Below are 14,554 nucleotides of genomic sequence, written 5' to 3'. Positions count from 1 at the left end.
CCAGGTCCTGTCCTGGGCACCCCCTTTGGTGTCTCTGGGGCTTTGCTGTCTCCCCTGCATTGGGGACACCAGGGACAAACCTTCATTCTCTCCCTGCCAGGACCCCCAGGTCCTTCCAGAGCCACCCCAGCCCTGTCACTGCCAGGGGCTCTCCGTCCCCAGGGCAGCGGGTGGCATTTGTCCCTGTCCCTGTCATTTGTCCCTGGTTGTGCCTCCTCCAGCCAGGCTGGGCCCTGCTGCCCTTGGGCACAGGGACAGCTCTGCACAGGTCTGGTGACCACAGGCACAGATGGGGGTGGGAAGGGACCCCAAATCCCACCCAGTGCCACCCCTGCCATGGCAGGGACACTGCCACTGTCCCAACCCCAGTGTCCAGCCTGGCCTGGGGCACTGCCAGGGACCCAGGGGCAGCCCCAGCTGCTCTGGCTGATGCCTTGGGCAGGCTGGGCTGGAGCAGGGGCTGGGCAGAGCTACAGAATAAAGCAGGGATTGATTGACAGGATCTCCTGCATGGATCCACCTTGGGCAGCACAAGAGCCCAGCCAGGGCTGCACCCAGGTGAAACCAAAATGGTCCCAAAATGAACCCAAGGTGAACCAAAATGGTCCCAAAATTAACCCCAGATGAACCAAAATGGTCCCAAAATTAACCCCAGATGAACCAAAATGGTCCTAAAATGAACCCAAGGTGAACCAAAATGGCCCCAAAATTCACGGCCAGGCACAGGGTCTGTCACTGTGATCAGTTCTGCTCCATTTGCACCTTGCAGTTCATTGTCCCATTCCAGCTTTAGCCCCTGCAGTCCCATCCTTGTTTTTCTCTCTCCTGTTTGTGCTCCTGGGCTGAGATTTGGATCATCTGTCCTTGGTGCCCAGCTGGAGCAGGAATTGTTTTGTGTCCCTGCTCTGTGCCCAGAGCTCAGCATGCCCTGGTATCAAACCCAGACCCACTCACCAAAGCAGCACAGAATGGGAAAAACAGAAAAGCCAAACCTGAGGCACCATGGGCACCCTGTGCCAGGGCCTGCCCACCCTGCCAGGGCACAATTCCTCATTCCCAGTATCCCATCCAGCCCTCTGGCTGTGGGAGCCATTCCCTGGGTCTGTCCCTCCATCCCTGTCCCCAGTCCCTCTGCAGCTCTCCTGGAGCCCCTTCAGGCCCTGCAGGGGCTCTGAGCTCTCCCTGGATCCTTCTCCCATCCAGGTGAGCACCCCCAGCTCTGCCAGCCTGGCTCCAGGGCTCTCTGGGCTCTCCAGCAGCTCCACGTGCTGCTGATGTTTGGCTCTGTTCAAATCCAATTAGTGAGAGAAGCCTCTGCCTGAATGAAGCTGCAAATGAGACCAAAGCCAACAACGTGGATTTTACTTAACAATAAATGTGAGTTACACAGTTCTCTTATTAATTGGTAATCTACCTTCCATTAGTTAAATTTGTCCTTTGCTTCTCATGCTAATCAGTCCCATGCTCAGTGCTACTCTTCCTGTGGATTTTTTGGGTCTCTGGTTCAGGGGTCAGTGGTGGCAATCTGGCCCTGCAGGAGCTGATTCAGCACATTTCTCCAGCTGCTTTTATCAATTTCTTCCTCATTTTGGGGTTTCTGCCCAGTGCCCTCGTGGCTGGTGAGTTCTTCATTCCTGGCATCCCCTCCCAGTGCCACATCCCTCCTCCCAAGCTTTGTTAGGGTAGGAGTGTTGTGGGGTAGGATGGTGGGGATGGATGGAGATGGGAGATCTCTGTAACCAGGCTGTGGGATTTGGGGTTCATTGCAAAGGGTCCTGCTGGGATTTGGGGTTCATTGCACAGGGCCTGGGTGCAGGGCCCTGCTGGGATTTGGGGTTCATTGCAAAGGGCCCTGCTGGGATTTGGGGTTCATTGCAAAGGGCCTGGGTGCAGGGCCCTGCTGGGATTTGGGGTTCATTGCACAGGGCCTGGGTGCAGGGCCCTGCTGGGATTTGGGGTTCATTGCACAGGGCCTGGGTGCAGGGCCCTGCTGGGATTTGGGGTTTATTGCAAAGGGCCTGGGTGCAGGGCCCTGCTGGGATTTGGGGTTCATTGCAAAGGGCCCTGCTGGGATTTGGGGTTCATTGCAAAGGGCCTGGGTGCAGGGCCCTGCTGGGATTTGGGGTTCATTGCACAGGGCCTGGGTGCAGGGCCCTGCTGGGATTTGGGGTTCATTGCACAGGGCCTGGGTGCAGGGCCCTGCTGGGATTTGGGGTTCATTGCAAAGGGCCTGGGTGCAGGGCCCTGCTGGGATTTGGGGTTCATTGCACAGGGCCCTGCTGGGATTTGGGGTTCATTGCACAGGGCCTGGGTGCAGGGCCCTGCTGGGATTTGGGGTTCATTGCACAGGGCCTGGGTGCAGGGCCCTGCTGGAGCTGCAGCCACAGCTGGGGCAGGACTGACAAGAGAGGGGCAGAGAGGATGAGAGGGTGAGAGAGTAAAAGCACAAGAGAGTAAAAGGGTAAGAGAGTAAAAGGCAAGAGCTAAGAGCTAAGAGAGTGAGGTCCCATTACAATACAACAAATCTTCTGTGTTGAATATTCTGATTCTCACTAACCAATCTAGTACAAGATACAAATCCTCCAGCATTTACATACAGCCTATAAGAATCACTACATTACCATCCTGTGTTACATTTTAAACCCTAAAAACTCCTCTTTGGGCCCTTCTGCCAAGCTGCAGGGTCTGCTCTGACCCTTGGGCCTGTCTGCAAGCAGAGGGTGTTGTTCCATCAAAAGGGGATCACCTTCAGTCCAGCCACACCATTGTTTTCCCTTTGTTCAGTAACTGAGGGATCTCAAAGCTTGCTTTCATTTCAATCTCGCTTATAGTTTCCATATTCTCAAAACCTTTTGCCAGACAATCATATTGATAAGGCTTTCCTGCTCCATCTTCCCCAACAGTTAGCCCACCCCAGGTGAGACATTATTGAATTTACCTTCCGCACAGGTGAGACATTATTGAATTTACCTTCCCCACAGCAGCACCAGTGTGTGCAGCCCCAGTTCAGGTGCCCACCAGGCACCTTTGGGGTGGCCACAGCTGCAGTGCCTGTCCTGGGCTGGTGTTTGTGCCTGCTGCTCCCCTCACACAGTGGGGAAATGCTGTCCCCACACGTTAAACCAGGGTGTGCCCAGCAGACCTTGCCTCTCCCAGGCCTGGAACCTTCCTGTCAGAATTTCCTCCCTTCTGTGGCCCTGACAGTGCAGCAACGATTTCCTAATTACACTACAAGCATTTCTTGGCCTGTCAGTTTTAGCCACACCACACTGTAAATACCTTAAAACGAATAATCTAAAATCCCCCCTCGTGGGGTAATACATCTTTCATAGTTCTATTTCTCCAAAGTATCTAATCTTAGTTACAAGACCATCCTTTAAAACTTATTTCTAGTTCGATTTCTCTCTCAACATCTGTCTTATTCCATAACATTTCTAAGTCAACATCTCTGATCTCAGAGTTGACATACAGATGCACACTATGTGAACCTTCTATCAAATTTTGAACATTTTCTGTAATTCCATTTCCCACATCTTCTCCCAGGGCTGCTCCTGAATCCCTCCATGCCCCAGCCCAGCACCAGCACTGGGCCTTTCTGTGCTTTGGGAGGTCACCACAGCCCTGGGAGCCTGGCAGTGCCCTGTGCCACCCCCCCTAGCGTGGCACAGCTCCCCAGGCTGTCACACCTGTCACACCTGTCACCGACACTGCTTGCCCACCCCATGTCCTTCATCACCTGGATGAAGGTCCCACCACCTTGGGGCTGGCACTGGGGCCTCAGCTGCAGGGGAAACTGAGGCAGGAGCTGCACGGGGCAGTTTCCTGACCCACAACTCACATGGCAGAAATGGGGGTGCCCATTCAACCCCCACCCCCGGGCTGTGCCAGCCAATGCCCCCAGTGCCCAAGGGAGCTGGGCACCTTTCCAGAGCCCCACACTGGGATTGGAACCCCTGGGGAGCCCTTACTATGGAACCAGCACCTCAGGGCTGGGACCCCCAAACACCCACGGGGACCCCCAAACACCCACGGGGACCCCAGGGCTCTCCAGGGCTCCACAATCACCCCAATCCCACCTCCTGCCAGGGCCCCCCACACCCTGTGACTCCACCACAGCTTCGCATTTCAGCACCTGCGCTGGGACCCCACTGCCCCCACAAACCCCAAAGGCACCGGGACCCCTTTAGCACCAGGACCTGCCAGGACCCTAAAGGCACTGGGACCCCAAAGGCACCAACACATGTCAGGACCCCACTACCACCAGGACCCCAAAGAAGGCGCCAGGACCTGCCAGGACCCCACTGTCCCCCTAGACCCCAAAGGCACCAGGACCTGCCAGGACCCCACCATCACCAGAACCCCTTTAGCACCAGGACCTGCCAGGACCCTACTGCCACCAGGACCCCACGATCACCAGGACCCCAAAGGCACCAGGACCTGCCAGGACCCCACTATCACCAGAACCCCTTTAGCACCAGGACCTGCCAGGACCCCACCATCGCCAGGACCTTCCAGGACCCTACTGCCACCAGGACCCCACTACCACCAGGACCTGCCAGGACCCCACACTATCACCAGGACCCCTTTAGCACCTGGATGTCCCCACCCACCACACCCCACCCACGCCCCACAGACCACACAACCACACAGAGGTGTTTTTTTTTTTTTTCCTCTCTTTTTTTTTTTCCTCTTTTTTTCTCTTTTTTTTTTTTTGCACAAAACAGGACATTTATTCAAGTGTTCTCCAGCACAAGTACATTAGAAAGGAGCTCGTCTGTATTATACTCTTCTGGGCACCAAAGAAAAAAAAAAGAAAAGGAGGATGGGATGGAAGCGGGACGGACAGACTTTCTACATCTGCTGCACGCATTGACCTTTATTAGTTCAGAACAGCTATGTCACGAGCAATACTCACACAGATACAACAGCGCCGGGCGCCCGCGGCACCTCCGGCCGTGAAATGCACAGTTCAGCGGCAATAAATAGAGAAGCGACCCTAAAAAAACAAACCAACAAAAAAACAGGGGGCAACGAACCGAGAGAGAGAATAGAAAATAAACCGGGGTGTGGGGGGAGAGAAGGGCGGGCAGAGCAGCCGGGGCGGCCGCGGCGGCGCCGGGAATGTGGCGGCGGAGCCAAATCAAAGGGAGGAGGAAGAGGAGGAGGAGGAAGAGGAAGGGAGGGAGGAAGGAGGGTACCAGCTCTACAGCGTATTCCTCGGGATGATGAGTACATGATTCCCACAAATAGTTAAGCGTCAGCTACTTCAATGTCTAGGCTAAAACACATGAAATCTCTCATTTAGTTTTCAAGTACAAAGTTAAAATGCCTTTTTCTTTTTTGTTTTTTTTTTTTAATAATAATATATAAGAGTAAAATAATAGTGCTCTTTGAAACTCCACTACGAGAAACAAAACAGTCATTGTCCAGACAGCAGACTTAATTTAACAATATATATTTTTAATAAAATGTTTTAGCACCGTGTTTGTCCCCACTCCCTCGGCGGATCTTAAGGAATTCAGGCCTTGCTGTGTTGTTTTGAGTTTTCATCTAGGGCTGTGCAACAGAATTTGTCTGGTTGGTTTTGTTTAAAAAAAGACGTGAGTCGGGTACTTGGTTAAAAACTGAACTCTCGCCCCAGGCATCCCCACGGTCCCACCGCCGCCGGCACCTGCTCCAGCAGGAACCCGCTTCCCACGGCGCCGGTACCGGTCCGGAACCGGCACAAACCGGCACCGGAACTGGCACCAGAACCGGCACAGAACCGGCACCGGAACTGGCACCAGAACTGGCACAGAACCGGTACTGGCACCAGCACCAGAACTGGCACAGAACCAGCACAGAACCGGCACCAGAACTGGCACAGAACTGGTACTGGCACAGAACTGGCTCAGAACTGGAACTGGCACAGAACCGGTACTGGCACCAGAACCAGAACTGGCACAGAACTGGTACTGGCACCAGCACCAGAACTGGCACAGAACTGGTACTGGCACCAGAACCGGCACCGGAACTGGCACAGAACTGGTACTGGCACCAGAACCAGTGCCAGAACGGCACCGGTACCGGCACAGGTACCAGCACCAGAACCAGCACAGAACCAGTACTGGCACCAGAACCGGCACAGAACCAGTACTGGCACCAGAACCGGCACCGGAACTGGCACAGAACTGGTACTGGCTCCAGAACCAGCACCAGAACTGGCACCGGAACCGGCACAGGTACTGGCACCAGAACCAGCACAGAACCAGTACTGGCACCAGAACCAGCACCGGAACTGGCACAGAACTGGTACTGGAACCATCACAGAACCGGCACCGGAACTGGCCCAGGTACGGGCACCAGTACTGGCGCAGAACCGGTACTGGCACCAGAACCGGCACTGGTACAAGAACCGGCACCAGAGCTGGCGCCAGAACTGGCACTGGCACCGGCACAGAACCGGCACCAGCACCAGAACCAGCACCGAACCGGCACCAGAACTGGCACCAGAACCGGCACCAGCACTGGCACCGGAACCGGCACCGGCCGCGCCAACGCTGCAGCACCTGCTGGGACCCAGCCCCCAAAGGTGCAGCAGGGCCAGGGGGTCCCAGGAAGAGCTGCAGGGCTGGGCTGAGCCGGGCCGGCCCCGGGGGTCCCTGGGACCCCCAAACCCAGCGCGGGGCCGTGCAGAACCCGCAGCACCGGGCAGCACCGGGCAGCACCGGCACCCGGAGCTGCAGGGCCACCATGCAGGGTCAGCACCCAGAGCTGCAGGACCGTGCAGGACCAGCACCCAGTGCCACAGAGCCGTGCAGGACCTGCCGACAACGTCGCAGGGCCGTGCAGGACCAGCACCCAGCACCTCAAGGCCATGCAGGATCAGCACCCAGTGCCACAGGGCCGTGCAGGCCCTGCATTTGCCACGGCGAGGCCACGCAGGGCCTGCAGTCAGCGCTGCAGGGCCATGCAGCACCAGCACCCAGGTCTGTGGGACTGTCGACCAGCCACATGGCCATGCAGGACCCACAGGCAGGGACAGAGCCATGCGACCCGCAGCCATGCATGATCCAGCAGGACCACAGCAGGGGCACAGAGCCATGCAGGACCCAGCAGTGCAGGGTCCATGCAGGACCCACAGCCAGGGGCACAGAGCCATGCAGGACCCACAGCCAGTGCAGTGGATCCATGCAGGACCCACAGCCAGGGGCACAGAGCCATGCAGGACCTGCAGCAGTGCTGCAGGGCCATGCAGGACCCGCAGTGCCCACTGTGCCCCACACAGGACGCCCGGGGCCATGCCAGCCCCACACACGGGCTCATGGGCTCAGACAGCAGCAGGCAGGCAGGACCCGTGCCCGGTGCAGCGGTCCTGTGCCATGCTGTGCCATGCTGTGCCCTCTGCCTGCCACCCTCACTCCCCGGCACAGCCAGGCCTGTGCCAGCTCAGCTCCCCGTGCCCCCCGCACGCAGAGGGGCCCCCAGCCCCCAGTAGCACCAGCAGGGAGGGGAGCGGGGGCCCCTCGCCGCCGTCGGTCCCAGCACCTCGGGGGCTCGGGCCGCGGCTCGCTGCCATTAGCCAGCACCCCGCAGCGAGCGCGGCCCCGGGCCCGCACCTTTCACAGTTAGAGAAGAGACAGCGACGGCCCCGGGAGCTCCCCGCGCCCTAGCACCAGTGCCTGCCCCGGAGCGTAGCACCATCCATCCACCGCAGCACTGCCAGCACCTGCTCCGCTCCCACCGCGGCTCCGGCCGCCAGCACCGACACTGCCACCGCTGCCATTGTCACCCCGGCGGGCACCGAGGGGACACTGCCACCGCCATCATCGTCACCCCGGCGGCACCGAGGGGACACTGCCACCGCCATCATCGTCACCCTGGTGGGCACCGAGGGGACGTCACCCTGGTGGGCACCGAGAGGACACTGCCACTGCCACCATTGTCACCCCGGTGGGCACCGAGGGGACACTGCCACTGCCATCACCATCACCCCGGCGGCACCGAGGGGACGCACTCACTGCTCACCCCGGCGGCACCGAGGGGACACTGCCACTGCCATCATCATCACCCCGGCGGCACCGAGGGGACACTGCCACTGCCACCATTGTCACCCTGGCGGGCACCGAGGGGACACTGCCACTGCCATCATCGTCACCCTGGGCACTGAGGGGACACTGCCACTGCCATCATCATCATCACCCCAGCAGCACCGAGGGGACATTGCCACTGCCTCCATCATCACCCCGGTGGCACCGAGGGGACACTGCCACCGCCGCCAGCGGCACCGAGAGGACACTGCCACTGCCACCATCGTCACCCCAGTGGGCACTGAGGGGACACTGCCACTGCCATCATCATCATCACCCCAGCAGCACCGAGGGGACGCACTCGCTGCTCACCCCGGCGGCACCGAGGGGACGCGCTCGCCGCTCCGAACCGCGCGCGGGCAGGGGAGCGATGGCCCGGTGGTGGCCGCGGTGCCGCCGCCGGGGGTCCCGTTCCCGGCTCGCCGGGGCATCGCCCTCCTGCCGCCAGCCCGGCCCCGCGGATGTAGCACCAGGCAGGGTCCGGGAGCCGCGGCCATCCCCGCGCCATGCCCGAAGCGCCCCGGCCGCGCTCCGGCACCGCTGCGTCCCCCCCTGCCCCGCCGGCGCCCCCGTGCCACCCCGCGGCACAGCGGGGCGCGGCCGGCACGGGCCCTGGCGGACACCACGTACGCAGAAGAGCACCAGTACGCTGTGGGGCGGCGCCGGCGGGGCAGGGGGGCACCGCCGAGGCGCTTCCGTTCGGGACAGAAAAAGGTTATTGCATGACTCGGGATGGAGACGCTTCCGCCCGGCCGCCCCGGCCCTGCCGCTCGCTCGGAAAGGCCCGGCACGTAAGGCAACGTGGAAGCTGATGTCTCGACTCACCCCGCTGTGTAAAGCACCATTATGAAGTCAGGTTGTACAGTAGTAACAGTACCTTTTATATATATATATATCTATATCTCATATCTATCATATATATATAAACTGTAAACAAGAGGTAACAGCGGCTTCTAGGATCTGCTCTCTTCAAGGTTTCCCGTGTGGTAGGCACCCAAAATACTGTAGAAAAGGTGTGTGTGTGGTGTGTGTGTGTTCCCGGCCTCCCTGCCGGGTCGGCTCCATGTCACCGGAGAGCGGTGCTGGTGGAACAGAGCGAGGCTCAGCCGCCGGGCCGGGGCCGGGCCGGCCGGGCGCTGCTGGCGCGGACGGAGCGGAGCGGTCTCGGAGCGGTCTCGGAGCGGTCTCGGAGCGGTCTCGGAGCAGAGCAGGCTCTCCTTTGCCTCCTCCGCCTCCCTCCCCGCTGGGCTTTCCCCCCCGCTGCCGTTTCCCCCTCTCCGAGAGCGGCGCTGGCGTCTCGTCTCGCCCGCTGCTCCGAGAAGTGGAAACCAAACCGACAGGAAAACCCAGCCAGAAAAGAGCGGAAAATTAAAAGGTTACCCAAAAAAAAAAAAAAAAAAGGTTTTGGTTTCTTTTCTTCTTCTTTTTTTTTTTTTTTTCTTCCGTTTCGTTGTCGTTTGTTTGCTTTCGCCATCTTCGTTGTTTTTTTTTTTTGTTTTTGTTTGCTTCTTGTGGTTTCTGTTTGTTTTTAAATAGCTAAAGCTGATCCTGGGAAATTCCGGAGAGGACACCGACCCCTTTCGCTCGGGGAGACGCGTGCTGGGTTCCCGTCGGGCTGCGAAATCCCGTCTCTCTTCTGGGTGCTGACTCTTCTCTCATTCCGTGTTGTCACTTCTCTTGGCGTGGATGGGTTTGTTACCGACTCGCTCCGTGAGTGTGGCCAGTCCCTGCCCATCTCTAAACGCAGGCAAAGTATTCCTTCAGGGGCGCGAAGAGGTGGCGGATCACCGGCACGCTCCAGGACCTGCCGAGCAGTCTCTGCCGGGCCAGGCGGCTCATGTTGGACACGTCCGTGTAGTGCACGGGGAAGCCAAACACCCTGCGGGACACGGGCACAGGGACGGGTCAGTGGATGCCTCCACAGGAATGCCAAGTCGTGGTGAGGGGGCTGCAAGCCCCTCTTCCACCTCTGGACCCCTGCTTATCTCTGTAACCCTACAGATCCCTTTCCATAACCCTTGTTTATCTCTGTAACCCTACAGATCCCTTTCCATAACCCTTGTTTATCTCTGTAACCCTACAGATCCCTTTCCATAACCCTTGCTTATCTCTGTAACCCTATAGATCCCTTTCCATAACCCTTGCTTATCTCTGTAACCCTATAGATCCCTTTCCATAACCCTTGTTTATCTCTGTCACCCCATAGGTCCCTTTCCATAACCCTTGCTAATCTCTGTAACCCCAAAGGTCCCTTTCCATAACCCTTGCTTATCTCTGTAACCCTATAGATCCCTTTCCATAACCCTTGCTAATCTCTGTAACCCCAAAGGTCACTTTCCTTTAACCCTTGTTTATCTCTGTAACCCTATAGATCCCTTTCCATAACCCTTGTTTATCTCTGTCACCCCATAGGTCACTTTCCTTTAACCCTTGTTTATCTCTGTAACCCTATAGATCCCTTTCCATAACCCTTGCTTATCTCTGTAACCCCATAGATCCCTTTCCATAACCCTTGTTTATCTCTGTAACCCCATAGGTCACTTTCCTTTAACCCTTGTTTATCTCTGTAACCCCAAAGGTCACTTTCCTTTAACCCTTGTTTATCTCTGTAACCCCATAGATCCCTTTCCATAACCCTTGCTAATCTCTGTAACCCTACAGATCCCTTTCCATAACCCTTGCTTATCTCTGTAACCCCATAGATCCCTTTCCATAACCCTTGTTTATCTCTGTAACCCCATAGATCCCTTTCCATAACCCTTGTTTATCTCTGTAACCCCATAGATCCCTTTCCATAACCCTTGTTTATCTCTGTAACCCCATAGGTCACTTTCCTTTAACCCTTGCTAATCTCTGTAACCCCATAGATCCCTTTCCATAACCCTTGTTTATCTCTGTAACCCCAAAGGTCACTTTCCTTTAACCCTTGCTATTGGACAATTTCTGATCCCCCTGTACCCTACATAAAGAGCTGGTTTTGCCCAGCTTGGGCAGAAGAGCTGTCACTGGGAACCTTCACAGAAGAATCAATAAAGATTGATTCTTTATTGAATCAATAATTTAATAAAGAATTTTGTGGAAATTCTCCTGTGGAACCCCACACAGCCTTCTCCTCTCTCTCCCTGCATCTGTCCAAGGCACCTAGCAAGCTGAGAGCTGAAATCACAAAGAGCTGATAATCACTAAAGAGCTGATATCAGCTAAAAGAGCTGATATCTCTTTAGCTTGCCAAGGTTGCCTGTGGCTAAGAACTGCTTGGGAGCTTGGACAGTTTGTCCCAAACAGGACTGCACTATCTGGGACCTCTGCAGCCTGCTGGGGACACCCTGAACACAGCAAAGGTCTCATTAGATCAGGGTTGGGGTGTGTGCCCCAAGGCCCACCTGCCCTACCTCTCCATCTCTGTGCACCACAGGATGTCCTCTCCTTGTCCCCTACCTCTCCATCTCTGTGCACCACAGAATGTCCTCCTTGTCCCCTACCTCTCCATCTCCGTGCACCACAGGATGTCCTCTCCTTGTCCCCTACCTCTCCATTTCTGTGCACCACAGGATGTCCTCTCCTTGTCCCCTACCTCTCCATCTCTGTGCACCACAGGATGTCCTCTCCTTGTCCCCTACCTCTCCATCTCTGTGCACCACAGAATGTCCTCCTTGTCCCCTACCTCTCCATCTCTGTGCACCACAGGATGTCCCCTCCTTGTCCCCTACCTCTCCATCTCCGTGCACCACAGGATGTCCTCCTTCTCGTTCATGAACACGGGGAAGTGCTGGTCCTTGCCCTGCTTGATGGAGTTGGAGCGGGTGGTGATGGTTCTCACTTTGCTGAACTGCAAGAGGCACGGGCTGGTCAGGCTGGGGAGCAACTCCCACCCTGGGAGCCCCACTGATCCCTCCTGGAACCCCAATCCTGCACCCCAGAGAGCCTGGGAGCCCCACTGATCCCTCCTGGAACCCCAATCCTGCACCCCAATGACTCTGGGATTGCTGCTGACAGCACCGGGACCCCAATCCTGCACCCCAATGACTCTGGGATTGCTGCTGACAGCACCGGGACCCCAATCCTGCACCCCAATGACCCAGGGCCTGCTGCTGACAGCACCGGGACCCCAATCCTGCACCCCAATGACTCTGGGATTGCTGCTGACAGCACCGGGACCCCAATCCTGCACCCCAATGACCCAGGGGCTGCTGCTGACAGCACTGGGACCCCCTCCTGCCCCTTCAGGCCCCCCTCACCCCCAGCCCAGGCTGACCTTTGCTATCCTGCCGTGCTCCAGGCACTCCTGCAGCTCCAGCTTGTCATTGACGGTGGATGCGAGCGGCCTGGGGGACAGAGATGGTGGGCACGGGGTGGCAGCACTGTGTCCCCACGCTGTCCCCTCCCCACCGTGGGCACAGGGCAGGGTTAGTGGGGGTCACAAGGTGGCCACGGCTGTTTTGGGGGTGTGTGGCAGGTAATGGGGCTGTGGGAGCCCATCTGTGGCCACTGCACAGCCAACACCCAAGGGGACACAAAGGACAGCTCAGTGCCACCCCTGCAGCACGAGAGAGCTGGGACAGGACCAGATACCACCATGGGGACCCACCACAGCTTTCCAGGGTGTGCCATCACCCCTTTGTCAGACTCCTGCTCCTGCCCAGCCCTGAGCAGGCTCAGGGGACCCCCAGAGGCACAGCTGGGCTGAGGGAGGGTCCAGGAGTGCAGCCCACCCTCCCAGAGCCCCCCAGGAGCGCAGCCCACCCTCCCATAGCCCCCCAGGAGCACAGCCCACCCTCCCAGAGCCAGCCAGGAGCGCAGCCCACCCTCCCAGAGCCCCCCAGGAGCGCAGCCCACCCTCCCAGAGCCCCCCAGGAGCGCAGCCCACCCTCCCAGGGCCAGCCAGGAGCGCAGCCCACCCTCCCATAGCCCCCCAGGAGCACAGCCCACCCTCCCATAGCCCCCCAGGAGCGCAGCCCACCCTCCCAGGGCCAGCCAGGAGCGCAGCCCACCCTCCCATAGCACCCCAGGAGCACAGCCCACCCTCCCAGGGCCAGCCAGGAGTGCAGCCCACCCTCCCAGAGCACCCAGGAGCACAGCCCACCCTCCCAGAGCCCCCCAGGATCGCAGCCCACCCTCCCAGAGCACCCAGGAGCGCAGCCCACCCCCCCAGAGCCCCCCAGGAGCGCAGCCCCCCCTCCCAGAGCCCCCAGGAGCACAGCCCACCCTCCCAGAGCCCCCCAGGAGCACAGCCCACCCTCCCAGAGCCCCCAGGGGCTCAGCTTTGCCTGCTCACCTGTTCATGCCCGGCAGGTTCCCCCAGAAGTAGCGTGCCCTGTGTGCTGCAGACACTTCTTTGGCATCGATCATGACGGGATTGGACTGAGGGAGGGAAGGAGGGAGAAGGGTCAGAGCAGGCCAGTGGGGCTGGGCAGCTGTGTGCTCCACATGGCAATGCAAGATGTTTTCTATTGCCATCTGCATCACAGATTATCTTTGTCAAGCGGGCAGTTTTGCCTTATCTCTCTCTGAGTGACCACAATCTTTTGATAACTATTGAATGTCACTGCATGGCTGATAAGAGCCAAAACATCCCATTGTGAGATGCCCCACCCAGAGGGAGGAGCCAAGCATTGCTACCCAGATATAATCTGGAGATTGTGGGACACTGTCACACACATCTTTTCATGAAAAATCCTTTCCTTAGGATTTTTCCTCCTGAGTGTTGTTTTAGTGCCCTGCATTGTTTATTTTATCCTTTAACAATGTTTTATCCATTGTTTATTTTATCCTTTTACCCCTTTTGGGGTCAATACAGAGTTAGATTGCTGTGCTGCTTTTACCTTTTTTGTTTTTTTACCGAATCCTGAACTGTATCTTTAGGATTAAATGTAAAACAAATCCATCTCTCTCCTTTTGGACATTCAATTCCAAATCTATTGCCACTTTTTTCCAGTTTCTTGTAATGCAATAATTTTCTCCATTTTGCCTACAGGTTCTTGAATTGGATGGGTTATAACAGCTGTTGACATGGGTGTGTGTAATAAAAGAGGAACTTTGCTTTCTTTCCATGTGATGCTTTCTGTAGCATTTGTGACACAATCTTGCTGGTATCCCCAAAGGGAAAGGACAACAAATGAGTGCCAGAAACAGGAAGATTTTGTTTTCTTCCATATTAAAGAACTGTTATTTCTTGCTCCTGTATTTTTTTGCCTGAGACCCCCTTAATTTAAAATTTATAGCAATTGGGAGGGGTGGGGAGGGTTTACATTCTCCATTTCAGGAGAGGTTTACATTCTCCATTTCCTGCCTTCCTTAGCAGGGAGTTTTGGGGTCTGAGGGGGTTTTGGGGTCCTGTGGGAGTGGGGAGGGTTTACATTCTCCATTTCAGGTGAGGCTCCTGCCTTCCTTAGCAGGGAGTTTTGGGGTCTGAGGGGGTTTTGGGGTTCTGTAGGGGTGGGAGGGTTCACATTCTCCATTTCAGGGGACGCTCCTGCCCTCCTTAG

The 14,554-nt window shown here is 57.1% G+C and overlaps 2 protein-coding genes across 10 annotated transcripts in view; both read right to left on the bottom strand.

The window, feature by feature from the left end:
* Positions 1-4,661: 4,661 nt before the first annotated feature.
* Positions 4,662-6,988, bottom strand: LOC135445113 (uncharacterized). Of its 2 annotated transcripts, none has more exons than XM_064707151.1 (2): positions 5,752-6,988; positions 4,662-5,712 (listed from the first exon to the last, which is right to left on the bottom strand). In XM_064707151.1, the coding sequence occupies exons 1-2, from the start codon at positions 6,732-6,734 to the stop codon at positions 5,589-5,591; spliced, it is 1,107 nt and encodes a 368-aa protein (XP_064563221.1). In that variant the 5' UTR covers positions 6,735-6,988; the 3' UTR covers positions 4,662-5,588. The 2 variants fall into 2 exon arrangements, with proteins under 2 accessions (XP_064563221.1, XP_064563220.1); XM_064707150.1 differs by having other exon boundaries at positions 4,662-5,768; positions 5,804-6,988.
* Positions 6,989-9,674: 2,686 nt separating this feature from the next.
* Positions 9,675-14,554, bottom strand: part of DNMT3A (DNA methyltransferase 3 alpha) — a 49,454-nt gene continuing 44,574 nt past the window's right edge. For all 8 annotated transcript variants that reach the window (XM_064710008.1, XM_064710011.1, XM_064710010.1 and 5 more), the window contains 4 exons: positions 13,345-13,430; positions 12,325-12,394; positions 11,780-11,898; positions 9,675-9,948 (listed from right to left, as the gene is read on the bottom strand). In XM_064710008.1, coding sequence (XP_064566078.1) covers positions 9,807-9,948; positions 11,780-11,898; positions 12,325-12,394; positions 13,345-13,430 — 417 coding nt within the window. In that variant the 3' untranslated portion in view covers positions 9,675-9,806. The remainder of the gene's footprint in view (positions 9,949-11,779; positions 11,899-12,324; positions 12,395-13,344; positions 13,431-14,554) is intronic.

Source organism: Zonotrichia leucophrys, chromosome 3 (assembly GCF_028769735.1).
Source record: "Zonotrichia leucophrys gambelii isolate GWCS_2022_RI chromosome 3, RI_Zleu_2.0, whole genome shotgun sequence".
NCBI lineage: Eukaryota > Metazoa > Chordata > Aves > Passeriformes > Passerellidae > Zonotrichia > Zonotrichia leucophrys.
This window is presented reverse-complemented; position numbering and strand designations above follow the sequence as displayed.

What these genes read in the sequence shown, in the direction of transcription:
- LOC135445113 (XM_064707150.1), bottom strand. Translation starts at nt 6,734, where the DNA reads ATGGTGGCCCTGCAGCTCCGGGTGCCGGTGCTGCCCGGTGCTGCCCGG. An exon ending in TTCTGGTGCTGGTGCCAGTA is followed by an intron (nt 5,769 to 5,803) that starts CCGGTTCTGTGC and finishes CCAGTTCCGGTG; the next exon opens with CCGGTTCTGTGCCGGTTCTG.